The 12,950-nt window shown below is 62.2% G+C and overlaps 1 protein-coding gene across 1 annotated transcript; it reads right to left on the bottom strand.

Annotated features, from left to right (window-relative positions):
- Positions 1-1,135: 1,135 nt before the first annotated feature.
- Positions 1,136-3,202, bottom strand: PRR33 (proline rich 33; the record flags this gene model as incomplete). Its single annotated transcript, XM_080693848.1, has 2 exons — positions 1,136-2,548; positions 3,080-3,202. The coding sequence occupies 2 exons, from the start codon at positions 3,200-3,202 to the stop codon at positions 1,136-1,138; spliced, it is 1,536 nt and encodes a 511-aa protein (XP_080549974.1).
- Positions 3,203-12,950: the final 9,748 nt, after the last annotated feature.

Genomic DNA, 12,950 nt, shown 5'->3' with positions numbered 1-12,950 from the left:
AGCTTGGCCTTGGTTGGCCTGTCCACACCTGGCTCGGTCTCCCTGCCCCTGGGCAGGCTTGGCTCACACCAGCCTGGGGCTCTATCCCTTTACCAGGGTCAGTCAGGCTTGGCCACTGCTCTCTGGGCAGCTCAGGGCTTCCTGGGGAGTCCTCACCACGTCCCAGGCAGGAAGGAGAAGCCACCTGGCCACACAAGCCATTTCCCCACCCTATACCTTGAGCACATGAAGACTGACTCCACATGCGTCACTCAGCAGGGCTACGGCCATCTGGTCAACCATCCACCCAACCAAACCTCCCATGTAAGCAGTGGTGCGTGGAAGAGACGGAGCTAGACCTGGGTGGCTAGATGCGCGTTTATTGGTGGCCGAGCCCATCCCTGGTGCCCTTCAGTCCCAGGTGGGCGGTTGCCTGTGCCCCCTGCTTCGGTCCTCTGCGGAGCCCTGCCGTGTGGTGGTGGCTGAGGGCCTCCCTGACACCCCGGGTCCCTGTCCTTGTGGTAAGATGCCCCTCGTGCCCCTGCGCAGGCCCCAGCCTCTTCTCTGTCCACTCCAGCCCAGCTGTCTCCCAGTGACGTCCCCGTCCTTACTCAGTCATGGAAACCGCCGCGACAGCACCGCGGCCCTGCACCACCTTTCCACCGGCACCCCTGCGGGCTGCCAGCCCAAGCAGAACCCAGAGGGGGCGCAAATAGGGCCCCACCCTTCCCGCTGGGCCCCTCCCTGTGTCCTGGCCCTGGGGGCAGCTCCCCATCCGTCAGGCCCTAATGTGGGTAGTGATGCCCATTAGGGCCCACTCAGAAGGAAACCTGTCCTCCAGGATTGGCAGCAGGAAGGGGCAATGGGGTGAGGTTGGGGGTCCAACCCTCTGCCGCACTGCAGACTCGAGTACCCTCCCTCTTACCAGCTCACCCCCAAGCCCACACGGCACCCTGACTCCCACCATCCGACACTCTCCTGGCCTGTTCCTCTGCTTGAGCACCTCCGTCTACCCCCTGACCACCGCCACCAGACTCCCTCAGCTCTCGGGCTCACCTCCCAGGCTGCCAGGCACCCACGTCTACAGACCCTGCATCCCCATCTCATGCCCCGTCGCCACCCCACGGTCCTGGGCCCCGGGGGCCTCTCCAGCCACTCACTGGAGCCTCCAGCCTGCTGCTGTCCGGTTAAAGTTCTTGGGTTGGGGGCCCAGCTCAAGGATGGGGTGGCATGTGGGAGGGGGCCGGGCAGCCTCCTGCAGCTTCCGGGCATTGAAGCGAGGCCGATACAGGAAGGGCAGGTGGGCGAGGCCAGCCAGGGGGCGCTCCCCACGCCCAGGCCCCGCCTCAGAGCCTCGTGCCTCAGCCACGGACATGCGGTAAAGCACGGCGTCCCACATGCCCGAGGCCCGGGACGCTGGGGGCCGGGGGCGGGCCAGCCCCTCCGGCTTTGCAGGCTCCAGGCTAGGCTCTGGCCCTGGCAAGGAGGGCCCCTCTGCCTCCGCTATCAGCTGTTTCTTGAGGCGCGTCCAGCCGCTGAGCCGTGGTTTGGGTGCAATTCTGGGGACTGGACGTGGGTGGGGGCCCAGTGGTGGGGCAGGGGAGGGGGCCCTCAGGTTGCCGGAGGCCCCCTCAGCCTCTGCGACAGGGCTGGCCAGGGGCGGCTCCTGCAGGTGCTTGGCTTCGGGGATCACGGCAGGCAGGCTGTGCGGCACGGGTCCGGGCGAGCGATAGGTGGGGGCTATGGGCACCACCACCCTGGGGCCGGCCTCTCTGGATACTGAGGCCTGGAAGCTGGGCGCTGGCTTCGTCCCAGGGGGCTCTCCAGGCCCGGGACTGGCCGTCTGGGGCCCAGCAGGCAGCGGGCGGATATGGGCTACAGGAATCAGGGGCTGGCTTCTAAGGGGACTGGGGGCAGTGTCTCCATGCTGTCTGCTAGAACCCCCTCCTGAGGCTGTCCCGGGGGGCTCAAGGGTCTCTGACTGTGGGGATGGTGCCAGCTGGATGTGCACATGGGTGACATGTGTGCCTCTCGAGGCAGGGGCCGACCCAGGGGCAGAGCCATGACCAGGGAGCCGGACGGGTTCCGGTCCTGGGGCGTCAAGCCTCGAGGGGGCCTTGGAGTGCTTGGCCAAAGCCCTGCCCTGGGTGAGGCTGAGGGAGACGGAGGACCTCTGCAGGGGCGAGGGCACATGGTGGATGATGGGGGTGTGCGAGGAGCGGGCCAGGGGGGCCGGGGTGGGACGTGGGCCTTCAGTGGCACGTGGGACTGTGGCCTCCGGGTCGTGGCTGGCTTCACTCACAGGGGACAAGGAGGCCCGGAAGGCTACCGGCAGGGCGGCGGCGGTCCCCGCAGTCTTCTTCCGGGCGGCCTTCCTCAGAAGTTTCTGCAGACGCAGGTTGTCTTTTCCTGGCTTAGGCAGCAGGGGCGGTGGAGGGCCAGGAGGCCCCTGGGGGACCGAGCCACGGGCCTCCAGGGTCACAGCCGAGGATGCAGCAGAAACGAGCATCCCTGCAGCCTGGTGGGAGGAGCAGCAGTCAGCCGGCCTCTGTGGGGGCGCGGGGCCTCCCTGGCACAGGCAGACTGGGGGGGACTGCGGAGTCCTGGCCACTGGGAATCCTCTCCTGAGCCCCAGACCTGCCGTGTGCCTTCTAAGCCTGTGACCAGGCCCCATGGGGCAGCTCCACCCTGCTGTGTGGCTGGGCACCACCGAGGCCCACGGTCGCTCTGTGGTCAACACAGACGGGAACCCTCCCCCAGGTCTGCCTCCACGCTGGCCCAGCAGGAAGCTGGCCCACTGTGCGCAGAACTGGGCCAGACCCTGGTGCCGTCCAGGACAGGGCAGGAGAGCCGCTGGCAAACTCTGCAGGAGGCTTGTGCCTGGCCAGCCTCCGGCCGCAGCCCAGGGTGAGAAGAGCAGGCTGCGCTGCCCAGAGCCACGTGAGGGGCGCCATGCTGCCGCCGGCCCAGCCACAGGCGCGTCCGTGGTGCGGAGAGGGGCCAAAGGTTGAGGGGGGGAGGCCACATCGGCAGAGGCAGGTTGGCCGGAAGGTGGGAGCGATTTCTGCTGAGCTACACTAAATGCGATACTCCCGCAGACCTGGTCCCGGGTGGTCTTGGCCGAGCCGCCGGCCTTGGTTTCTGGGCGCCACGTGTTTGCAAGGACATTGACAAATGGCTTCTGGACCGAGCCAGAGGCCGTCTGGTTTGGAAGAGAGGCCATCGTGGTAGAGCTGGCTCTTTAGAAGCAGGAGCAGTCTGCCAGGGAGGGACTGCGGCGTGGGTCCGGGCTCTCTCCCAGCCTCTGGCCGCCAAGCCTGCGGAGCCAGAGAACCATAGGCCATGCTAGTTCTGGGGGAGTGCCAGGTAGATGGGCGGCATCACCATCTCCTGGAGACGGTCCCCAGTGGAGCCCAGAGCCGGGTATCAGAATTCACCAGGGAAGCAGGTCTCCTGGGCAACGGCTGCAGCAGGGGCTTCTCCTGGTTGTAGGAGAGGGGTGTGGGCAGTCAAGGCGGCTGCCAGGGAGGCCGAGGCGTGGAGGGGAGCGGGACCTTGTGGGGCCAGCCTAACGCTCCCGCACCCCATGCCTGTGTTTCGTCAGGTGCAGGCCAGCAGCAGCCTCCACGGTCCCAGGGGAGACTCCAGCAAGACACCACGCTCCCAGGCCTGGCTAAGAAGTTGCTTCCACTGTCGGTGCGGCCTGCCCAGGCCCTCTGCCAACCCCCAGCTGCCTCCACCACTGCTGTCCCCCTGTGCTCAGACCTCGAGCCTCCACCCCATCCCACTCTCTGACCCCAACCCCAGCTCTGCTTCTCACAGTTAGAGAGGAAAGAGACTCCCAACAATTCACAAACGGAGCTCCCCCTAGAGAGTCCGAGAGCTCCCAGGAGAGGCCAGAGACTGAGGCCCAGCCTGTGCAGAGGATGGGCACCCCAGAAGCCCCATGGGGAGCCGTGTCCACACGACATGGAGACCCCGACTGCGTGCCTCCCCGCCCCTGCTTGCAGGCCCCCATCCTGTGCAATAAAGCTCGTCAAGTGTCCCCACACCACTGACCTGTCTTTTAACGGAAGGGTGCAGGAATGGGACTGGCCAGGAATGAAGGGCCATGCCAGCGGGCCAGCCCACCCACTGCAGAGCACATGCTGGTTCTGGACTTGGGCTCTCGTGAGCGGCACTGGACTTCAGGATCTAAGATGTGTGGTGGTCCACATGGGGGTGCCCATGTGGGTGGGGTCGCATTCCTCTTCTAGGATGTCTGTGACACCACCCCCTTGAATGACCCAGTATACCCTCACAGCACCTCACCGGTGCTCTTTTGGACTGTGGCCCCCTTACACCCACTGAGGGCAAGAGCCACCCATACCTCCCAACACCTGAAGGCTACGTGGGCGGACAGAGGGATGGATGGGTAGATGGACAGATGGGTGATGGGTGGATAGATGGATGGATGGACAGATAGATGCATGGATGAATAGATGGATGGACAATTGGGTAATGGGTGGGTAGATGGATGAATGGACAGATGGGTGGGTGATAAGCAGATGGATGGACAGGTGAGTGATGGGTGAGTGGCTGGACAGATGGGATGGATGATGGATGGATGAATAAGTAGATGGATGGATGAATAAGTGGATGGATGGATGGATGGAGGGATGGATGGATGGATGGATGGATGGATGGATGGTTAAGTGGATGGGTAGATGGATGGATGGATAGATGAGTGGGTAAATGGAAGGATGGATGGATGGATGGATGGATGGATGGATGGATGGATGAGTGGATAGATGAATAAGTGGATGGATGGATGAGTGGATGGATGGAAGGATGGATGGATGGATGGATGGATGGATGGATGGATGGATGGACAGATAGATGGATGGATAAGTGGATGGGTAGGTTGACGGATGGATGGATGGACAAACAGGTGGTTGAACAGATAAATGGATAAACAGGTAAATGAATGGGTGGGTGGGTGGGTAGCTGCATGAGAGATGGTAGAAAGGAGAGAGAGGAGGGAAGGGTAGATAAGGAAAAGAAGAAAGGGAAGCTATGAGAATGGAGGCAGGAGTCTAGCTGGCTGGGTAACTGGAGGCAGGGCAAGGTGTCCCCCTTGGTAGTGTCCTCCCAGAGGTCCCTTTCCTGGGGCCACACAGGGGCGATGCTGAGTCCTGCTGCCTTCAGTGTCTGGGGAGGCCCCGACTGTTGATAGCTTAGTTTTGCTCACTTAGCCATTCAGAACCTCTACCTTCTGAAGGCTTTGTGGTCAAACTCCACCTGCCTCACAGTAACGGACAGCTCATCAGAGCTTGGCAGAGCCCAGCTCAGGGTGAGGGCAGCAGTGGGTCTGCCCACCCTTTGAGCTCACAGACTCACCATGGAGGGAGCCTCCAGCGCCCCGCTCTGCCCGGCCAGGAGGTGAGGGTGGCCAAGGACAGTCCCAGCATCCACGGCAGGGCAGGGAGCTAGGCTCCAGCACAGGGCCAGGAGGACGGTGCCGAGAAAGAGGCAGGAGGGCTAATGGTGCTGGGCTCCCCCGCCCGCCCTGGCCCTCGGCTCAGCCTCCAGGATGCAGACCAGGGTCTATCCCCAGTGTGGCTCAGCCAGGACCCTCCCGGGACTGCAGCTATGGCGCCCATGGTGCTGCTGCGAGGACACCTACCCTCCCAGCCCAGTGCTTGGAGAGCAGGCCCACCATTGCTGAGGTCAGGAGGTCAGAGGGGGACCTGGCTGAGGACGTCTGAGCACTGCCCACCTCCATCCTCCTGCCTGAGGGGCCCCAACAGCCCACTACAGCCCCACAGACAGGGGACACCCTCAGTACCTGCAGAGCCAACCAGCACATCTGCAAACCCAGAGATGGAACAGTGGCCATGGGGTTGGAGTGGCGCCGGCCCAAGTGCCTCGTCAGCTACTCCTATCCTGGGCCTGGCAGAGCCAGCCTGTGGCAGGTCAGCCAAGGGCACTGAGTCGGCTCAGGGCCCATGGGCTCCTGTTTCTCGCGGTGGCTACTGGGGGCCAGGACCCCGACGGAGAATCTCTGCCCATCCTGCCATCCTGGGGGGTCACCTGTGCAGACCGCTGGAGCAAAGATGCTCAGAAGGTCAGCCATTCCCTTCCCTGGCCTCAGCCCAGCATCCACCAGTTTGGAAGCCCCCTCCCCCCTCCCTGGGACCCAACAGAGTGGGGCCCCAGTCTCCTCCCGTGTGGGAATCAGTCCCCCAACCAACCAGATGGGCCCAGCCCTTCTCCTCCAGTGTCTTCTCTCTGGTGGCTTCCGGTGCCCTCGTCCTGCTTCCCTGGTTGACTTCTACCCTGTGTCCTCTCCCCTCACCCAGCCCTGGCCAGGCCAGGTGGGACACAGCACAAGTTACCTGTCGTAGACCCTCGGCAGCCCACGGCACCACATCAGAAGCAGCTGCTCTGTGCCATCCTGCTGTACCTTGGGGCTGGTGGTCCAAGAAGGAGGAGGAGAAGGAGGAGGAGGAGGAGGAGGAAGTTACCCAAAATAAGACCTGCCTGCCCGTCCCTCTGACCTCACGGGAGAGCACCTGCCAAGGGCTGAGGCTTGCTACGCGGGCAACCACCCTCCTCTGCTGGCCACGCAGGGCCACTACACAGCCGGCCACATGTCCACCTGCAGGCACAGACCTAGCGGACACCTACCCCTGCCCCTACCAGAGCTAGTGGACACCGGACTTGCCAAGCTAAGCTCCAGCGAGACCTACAGCCTGCGTTGAGTTCTCCCCAGCACATCTGCGGTTGGGGTGTGTCCAGGCCTCTTACCTGAGCAGGGAGGCCAGCCCACCTGTATTCGGGGGTCCGCAGTCCAGCTCAGGGCCTTCGCAGAACTGTCGAGCTGCTGGCCAGAGTAGGCCAGGAGTCTGGGCTGCATCTGGCAGTGTGGGAAGGGAGGTCCAGTTCTGACTGGAAGGGCAGGGGCGGTCCCAGTGGCTCCAGCTCTGAGGGCCTTCCCAGGGCCAGGCAGGAAGGAGCCCTGTCCTATGAACCAGTTGCCTGAGGGACCGTCCCTGGCTCCATGACCATAGGTACATCCCTGTCTCTGGCCTCTGTGGTCCTATTCCCAACACATGGACACGGGGTTAGAGGTCAGCCACAGCCCTCCAGTACACCAGGGACAGGGCAGCTAGGACATTGTGAGGAGACCACCGGGTCATCCTGATGTCCCAGACCTAGAACTCTGCAGTCTATGTCTCCTGGGGACATCCTTGACACTGCCTCTCAGTAACGCCCAGCCCGTGATGTCTGGGAGGAGCCAGGGGAGCACTCAAGCTGCCGGGCTGTGCTCCTTCCAAGAGGTGCCTTGGTTTCCCTAACCTGCGCAGCAGGCCATCCGGCTGTCGGCCTCCCGGGCCAGCTGGGGCCATCGGAGGCTCGGGGGGACGTCTGTCGGCTGGATGGTGCCCCCTGGAGTCCTGCTGAAATACAGGCTCCCGGACACGGGCAGCTGCTGGAGCCAACAGCACACGGGCCCCTGGGGAGAGGGAAGGCCTCGAGGGCCCAGGCCCCCAACTGCCCGGCATGGAGACATGGCCCTGCCTGGCAGGACCATGGCAGCTGCTTGGGGCGAGGCCAGGGACAAGAACACCCAAGCTTAGGTTGCCATTTCTCCTGTCCCTTTATCCCACACACCCCGACTGCAGTCACTCAGGCAGACGGGACCGGTTTTTAGCAAATCGGATATGACTGAGGCCGAGGGCTTTGGGGGTCTTGGAGGAGGGGGGCGGGCCTGGGGTGAGGAGCTACGTGAAGGCAATGAGGCCTGGCTGTGCAGACCCCTCTCTGCAGAATGTCTCAGTGATGGGGCTGGGGCTAGGGAACTTGGGCCGGGCTCTGGGGACCCCCATACCAGCCTAGCCCAAGGACATCCCTCAGCCCTGGTTCTGGGGCCACCCAATACCTTCCTCCTCCCCTCTTCAGCCCATCAAGAATGTGCCTGCCACTGGATAGTAAAAATAGCAGCTGACATCTTCCTGGGGGGGGCGGGATCTCTTCTCCTTCTCCAAGCACGGCCCCCGCCCCCCATCCTCGCCTCCTTCAGCCTCCTCCTCTGGCCATTCCTATACTTGGTAAGGGGCCTGCATGGGCACACCCTGTCCCCACACCCGGCCACCTCGCCGCCGGCCAATGGGCTGCTGGGAAAGGTCAAGTGCCACTATAACATGAGGGGTGCGGCCGGGAGGCAGCGCCTGCCACCGGTCCTGTCCACAGGGAGCTCCAGCTTCTCAGGCTTAACCGCAGGTGGGTATGAGAGTGAGCAGCCCATCTGGGCCCTGGTGTGGAGGTCCCAGGTCACCACGCCGCCACGCACCTCAACTAGGAACATGGTGGCCAGAGGACCCTGGAGGCCGCCGGGGCCCATGTCTGAGGCTCCGCTGCTGGACCTCTAAGCTCAGCACAATGCAGAAGGCCTGGATCTAAACCAGGGTGCAGGCGCTGGGGAGGCAGAAGGGGGTTCTGGGGAGCCCCGAGGTGAGGGCTCACCCAAGACAGGAGCTGAGAAAAGAGAGGGGTATGAGGGGTGAAGACCCTCAAAGGGGGCGCTGCCCAGAGCTGGGGGGACACCTGTCTGCAGCTGTCTCAGGTCCATCGTTGGGTTTGTGTGTGGAAGGGCTCGTCCCAGAGGTCTGGGGTCTCTGCCCTTCCTGGCACATCCTCTGATGCTGTCATACTGTAGGCATTAGCTGTGGGAGAGGTCTCAGGTCACCCCAGGAAGGAATCCACAGGAGAGAAATCTGGAGCCCCGAGCAGCCCTGGGCACTTCCCTGAGGTCAGGTCTGGGGTGGACAGGGGCTGAGCTGCGGGCAGGAGGGAGGAGCTGGGCCTCTGCCCCCCCCCCGCCCCACTTGTGGCTGAGAGGAACAGGTGCTCTCCAGAGGCCCCACAAACCCCGGAACCCCTGGCTGGGTCCCCTCACCAGCCAGGTCCCTCGAGATTTCTGGAAGCTCTCAGGCATGATGGGGGCAGATGGGGCCAGCAGAGAGTGGCCAGAGAGGAACGTGGCCAAAGAAGGGCACAGCCAGGGCCCCACGGCAGCGAGGGGCAGTGCCTCGACCCCCCTCGGGCCTTGTCACCTTGGAAGGAGGGAGAATGGCAGGTGTCCCCAAGGAACTCGGCGTGCTGAGCTATTTCCATGCACTTCTTCCCAGAGCAGACCATTAAGCTGGACAACTGGTTTCCTTCTCAGCTGTCGGAATGTCATCCCGTTCCCAGAACCCTCCTCCCCGACAGCCAGGGCCAGGGCCACGAAGAGGGAGGGCACGCAGCGCCGGTGGCCTCTGGGCACTCTGTGGAGAGGCAGAGCCTCAGTTTCCCCACCTGGAGAGGGACCTTGGCCACCTCCCCTTGGAAGAGTGTGGGAGCCTGGCTGGGTGCCTGCAGGAGACCGGGTGGAGGCAGGGAGGGCAGGGCCCCTCTCGGAGCCCTCCAGCGTCTTGGGTTTCTGGGCAGAGGCATCTTGCTGAATTTGGTATCTATTTCTGGACATCTCAGCTGCCACGGCTCCTTGTAAATAATCCCTGGGCATGGCCACAGGCCCCCTCCCTAGGAGGCTAACAGGTGTGGGCCTGCTGGGGTCAGAGTGGACACAGCGGGGCTCATGGCCCCTCACAGACCCCCCCCCCACTCCACACAGAGCCACCCAGGGAGGAGGCCCAGGATGCAGGAGGGTGAACCCAAGGACTGAGGGACGCCTGGGGAGGGGAGCCAGCCCCCCCAGCCCAACTGGCTGCATAGGAAGGAGCCGCAGAGTCCCCAGCAGGGGTCCTGGGCAAGGATCCTGAGGAATCTGTTAACCTTCCCTCTGGGAGAGCTAGCATTCTCCGCAGAGGCTTGGAAGCAGCTCCTACCTGAGCTAAGCGCCGGGAGTGCGTTTCTGCTAAGGGGCTCTGAGCCATTTTCTCCAACGTGCAGCCACTGACTTCTTCTAATATGTAATATGTGCTCAGGAACGCTGTCTCAAGCCCCGCACCACATTCTGACACAGCCGAGAGTGTTTCGGGGCCCGGCGCCCCCAGTCCTGAGTGGTAGTCAGCTCACTGAAGATGGTCCCCGAGTTGCTGGCCCCATACCGGCTGCACCTGAAAATGTGCGGCCAGTCCCAGGCCTGCTGCTTCTGCATGGACACTGACAAGCTCAGGAGCATCATGGGAGCCGGGCGTGGTGGTGCATGCTTGTAACCGCAGCATTGGGGAGGCTGAGACAGGAGGTTCGGGGTTTGAGGACAGCCTCAGCTACTTAGGCCCTCTGCAAATCAGTGAGACCCTGTTTCAAAATAAAGAATAAAAGCCAGGCATGGTGGCGCACGCTTGTAATCTCCGCGCTTGGGAGGCGGAGACAGGAGGATTGAGCAGGTTCGAAGCCAGCCGCGCTGGCTTAAGAATGAAAAAGTATAAAAATGGATCTGGGAGTGTAGCCCAGAAGTAGAAGGGTTTCCAGGAACCCCAGGGCCACCAAAAGAATAATAATAAAGAATACAAAATAGGGCTGGGAGCCGGGCATGGTGGCACACACTTATATTCCCAGCATTTGGGAGGCTGAGACAGGTTTGTGGTTTGTGAACAGCCTCAGCTACTTAGCAAGGCCCTTTGCAACTTAGGAGACCCTGTTTCAAAATAAAGAATCAAAAATAGTGCTGGGGTATAGCTCAGAGGAAGAATATCCCTGGGTTTCATCCTCAGTACTGAAAAAAAAAAAGAACATTATGTGCGGGGGAGAGCTGGGGGCTGCTCTCTCCACTCACGCAGCACGCAGCCTGTGTGTGCCAGGCTGGGGTGACTCGCGGGAAAGAGCCCAGACCCCCGCCAACTCCCATGAGCTCCAGGGCTGTGTTGAGTCTGGCAGGAACAGGGGACCGAGGAGAGAGAAACACTCATGGCCGGGTGGTTTGGAGGAGGGGTCCTCAAAAGGTTGTAGGGGACACAGAAGAGGTCTGGGGCACCCCAAAAGGGAACTGTCCCCAAGGAACCATGTAGCATGGAGGGTGCCTTGGGCCTACATGGGAACACGGGTTCCCAAGGAGACCATAGGGCAGGAGGGCCAGACAAGGTCCCATGTAGGGAAGCCTGGCTCGGTCATCTTGGAGCTCCCAGGAAGCCCCCCAAGGCCACCAAGAGGCAAATTTCTATTCAAATCCGAGGACTTCCAAGTGTCCAGAGCAGCCTGCACCGGCCTCCTCGGCCTGGACAAACATTCTACATTCTACTTACCCCCCTTGGGGATGCTGTAGAGAGGATGTCTGCCCAGGGAGGGGTGGACACCATGACCTTCCACATCCCGTCCAGCTCCAGGCTGGAGCCGGGGCAGGAAGCCAACTGGGGGGGGGGTACTCTTGTGCATGAGGTGGGTGGGCCCGGGGCCAAGGGCTCAAACCCTGCACCCTCAAACCCTGCGCCCAGATGGCCCCTCTCAACCCAGCTCAGAGAGCCCCACACATTCTTCTGAACCTGAGTGGTTCCTAACCCCCTCTCTCCCCTCTCCAGAAACAACCCACTCCCATCATGTCTGACGAGGAAACGTGAGTATCGCCGGTATTGCCGTGTGTGCCCGCGGGGTGCGGGATCGACTGGCGTGCTGAGGCTGGGTCTGCAGCCGTGGCCAGAGCCCACCTCACTCCTCTCTCTCTCCCCCTCTCTCCCTGGCCCCTCGCAGCGAGCAGGTGGAGGGTAAGTGTCACTGCTATTTTGTTTCTCTTTACTCCCACCTCTGGACAGAAAAGTTGCCTTCAGGGAGGGACGGCACGTGTCCCCTGGGGGCCTGAAAGTTCTAGATGGACTGTAGGGCAGGCTTGAGAGCGACCTCCCCTGCAGGCGGCCCTGTGGCTCTGGTCTTGTCCCTCCGAGGGACAAGAGGTGGTCACATCGCAGCCTGCTCCGGCTCGCAGGCTTGTCTGGGGCCGGGCGCTGGACAGCCCAGGGCCGGGGGGCTGGCCCCTGCTAACATGGCGCCTCTCTTGTGTTCTATCCAATGCAGAGCAGTACGAAGAGGAAGGTAACTCTGGCGACCCTGGAGGCCCCGCTGCCGGCCCAGCCCCCTCTTCTTACCCAGCCCCCCACATTTCTGAAGACCCCACTCACCCACCGGGCCTTGGCTGGGTCCTCCTGGGCTCCTCATTAACTGCCCACCTTCCTCACTACTGTCATTAACCATCATCATTAACCATTAAGTTCGTGATTAATGCAATCATTCAATTAATGGTTAATGATCTGTTCAGTGATTAAATCATCCTTAACCCCATCTCTCCAACTGATCAATGGACATTTCCTAATTGCTCACGAATGCCTTGTGGACACCTGTCTGCGGTGTGTGGAGCTGCCTGGAATCCGGTCGTTAAAACTCTCACCCATTAATATGAAGGGCCAGGGCGCGCGCGCTGACACCTCTCCACCTCCGTCTCTCTCGGCATCTCTCTGTCTCTGACTCCGTCTCTCTGTCCCCCATCTTTCTCTCAGTTTCTCCCTGTCTGTCTCTTTCAGCATCTCTCCTCGTCCCCCCACCCCACCCCGACCTCTGTACCCTGGGGCTGGCTTGGAGACACCTCCCTGGCTCTGTCGAGTCCGGGCAGGCGTGGGTGGGTGAGGAGCGCTGGGCGCGGGCGCACCTGGGAATGGTACGTCGCGGCGGTTCCCAGGCGCAACGGGCGCTGCTCCGGATCCTGGCACCCGCTCAACTCGGGGAGGCTTTCACGCAGCTTTACCAGGCAGGGCCATCCGGCGAGGGCTTCTGAGTGCTATGTTTTGAAAATATTTTGAAAACACTCGCTACCTTAACAACGTGAGCAAAACCGTTCTTTTTGTGCCGAAAAGGTGGAAAGGCTCCTTTCTGGGCGGGCAGCAACGTGTTGAGGAGGCGTCCTTTCCCTGGGGAAGGCCGAGGAAGGGTCTCCCTCCCATGCTTCCTTGAAAACCCCTGCGCCCGCCCGGTGTCCAGGCAGCCTGGACAGGGACCTG

The sequence above is a fragment of the Muscardinus avellanarius genome (genome assembly GCF_963383645.1).
Source record: "Muscardinus avellanarius genome assembly, chromosome: 1".
Taxonomy (NCBI): domain Eukaryota; kingdom Metazoa; phylum Chordata; class Mammalia; order Rodentia; family Gliridae; genus Muscardinus; species Muscardinus avellanarius.
This window is presented reverse-complemented; position numbering and strand designations above follow the sequence as displayed.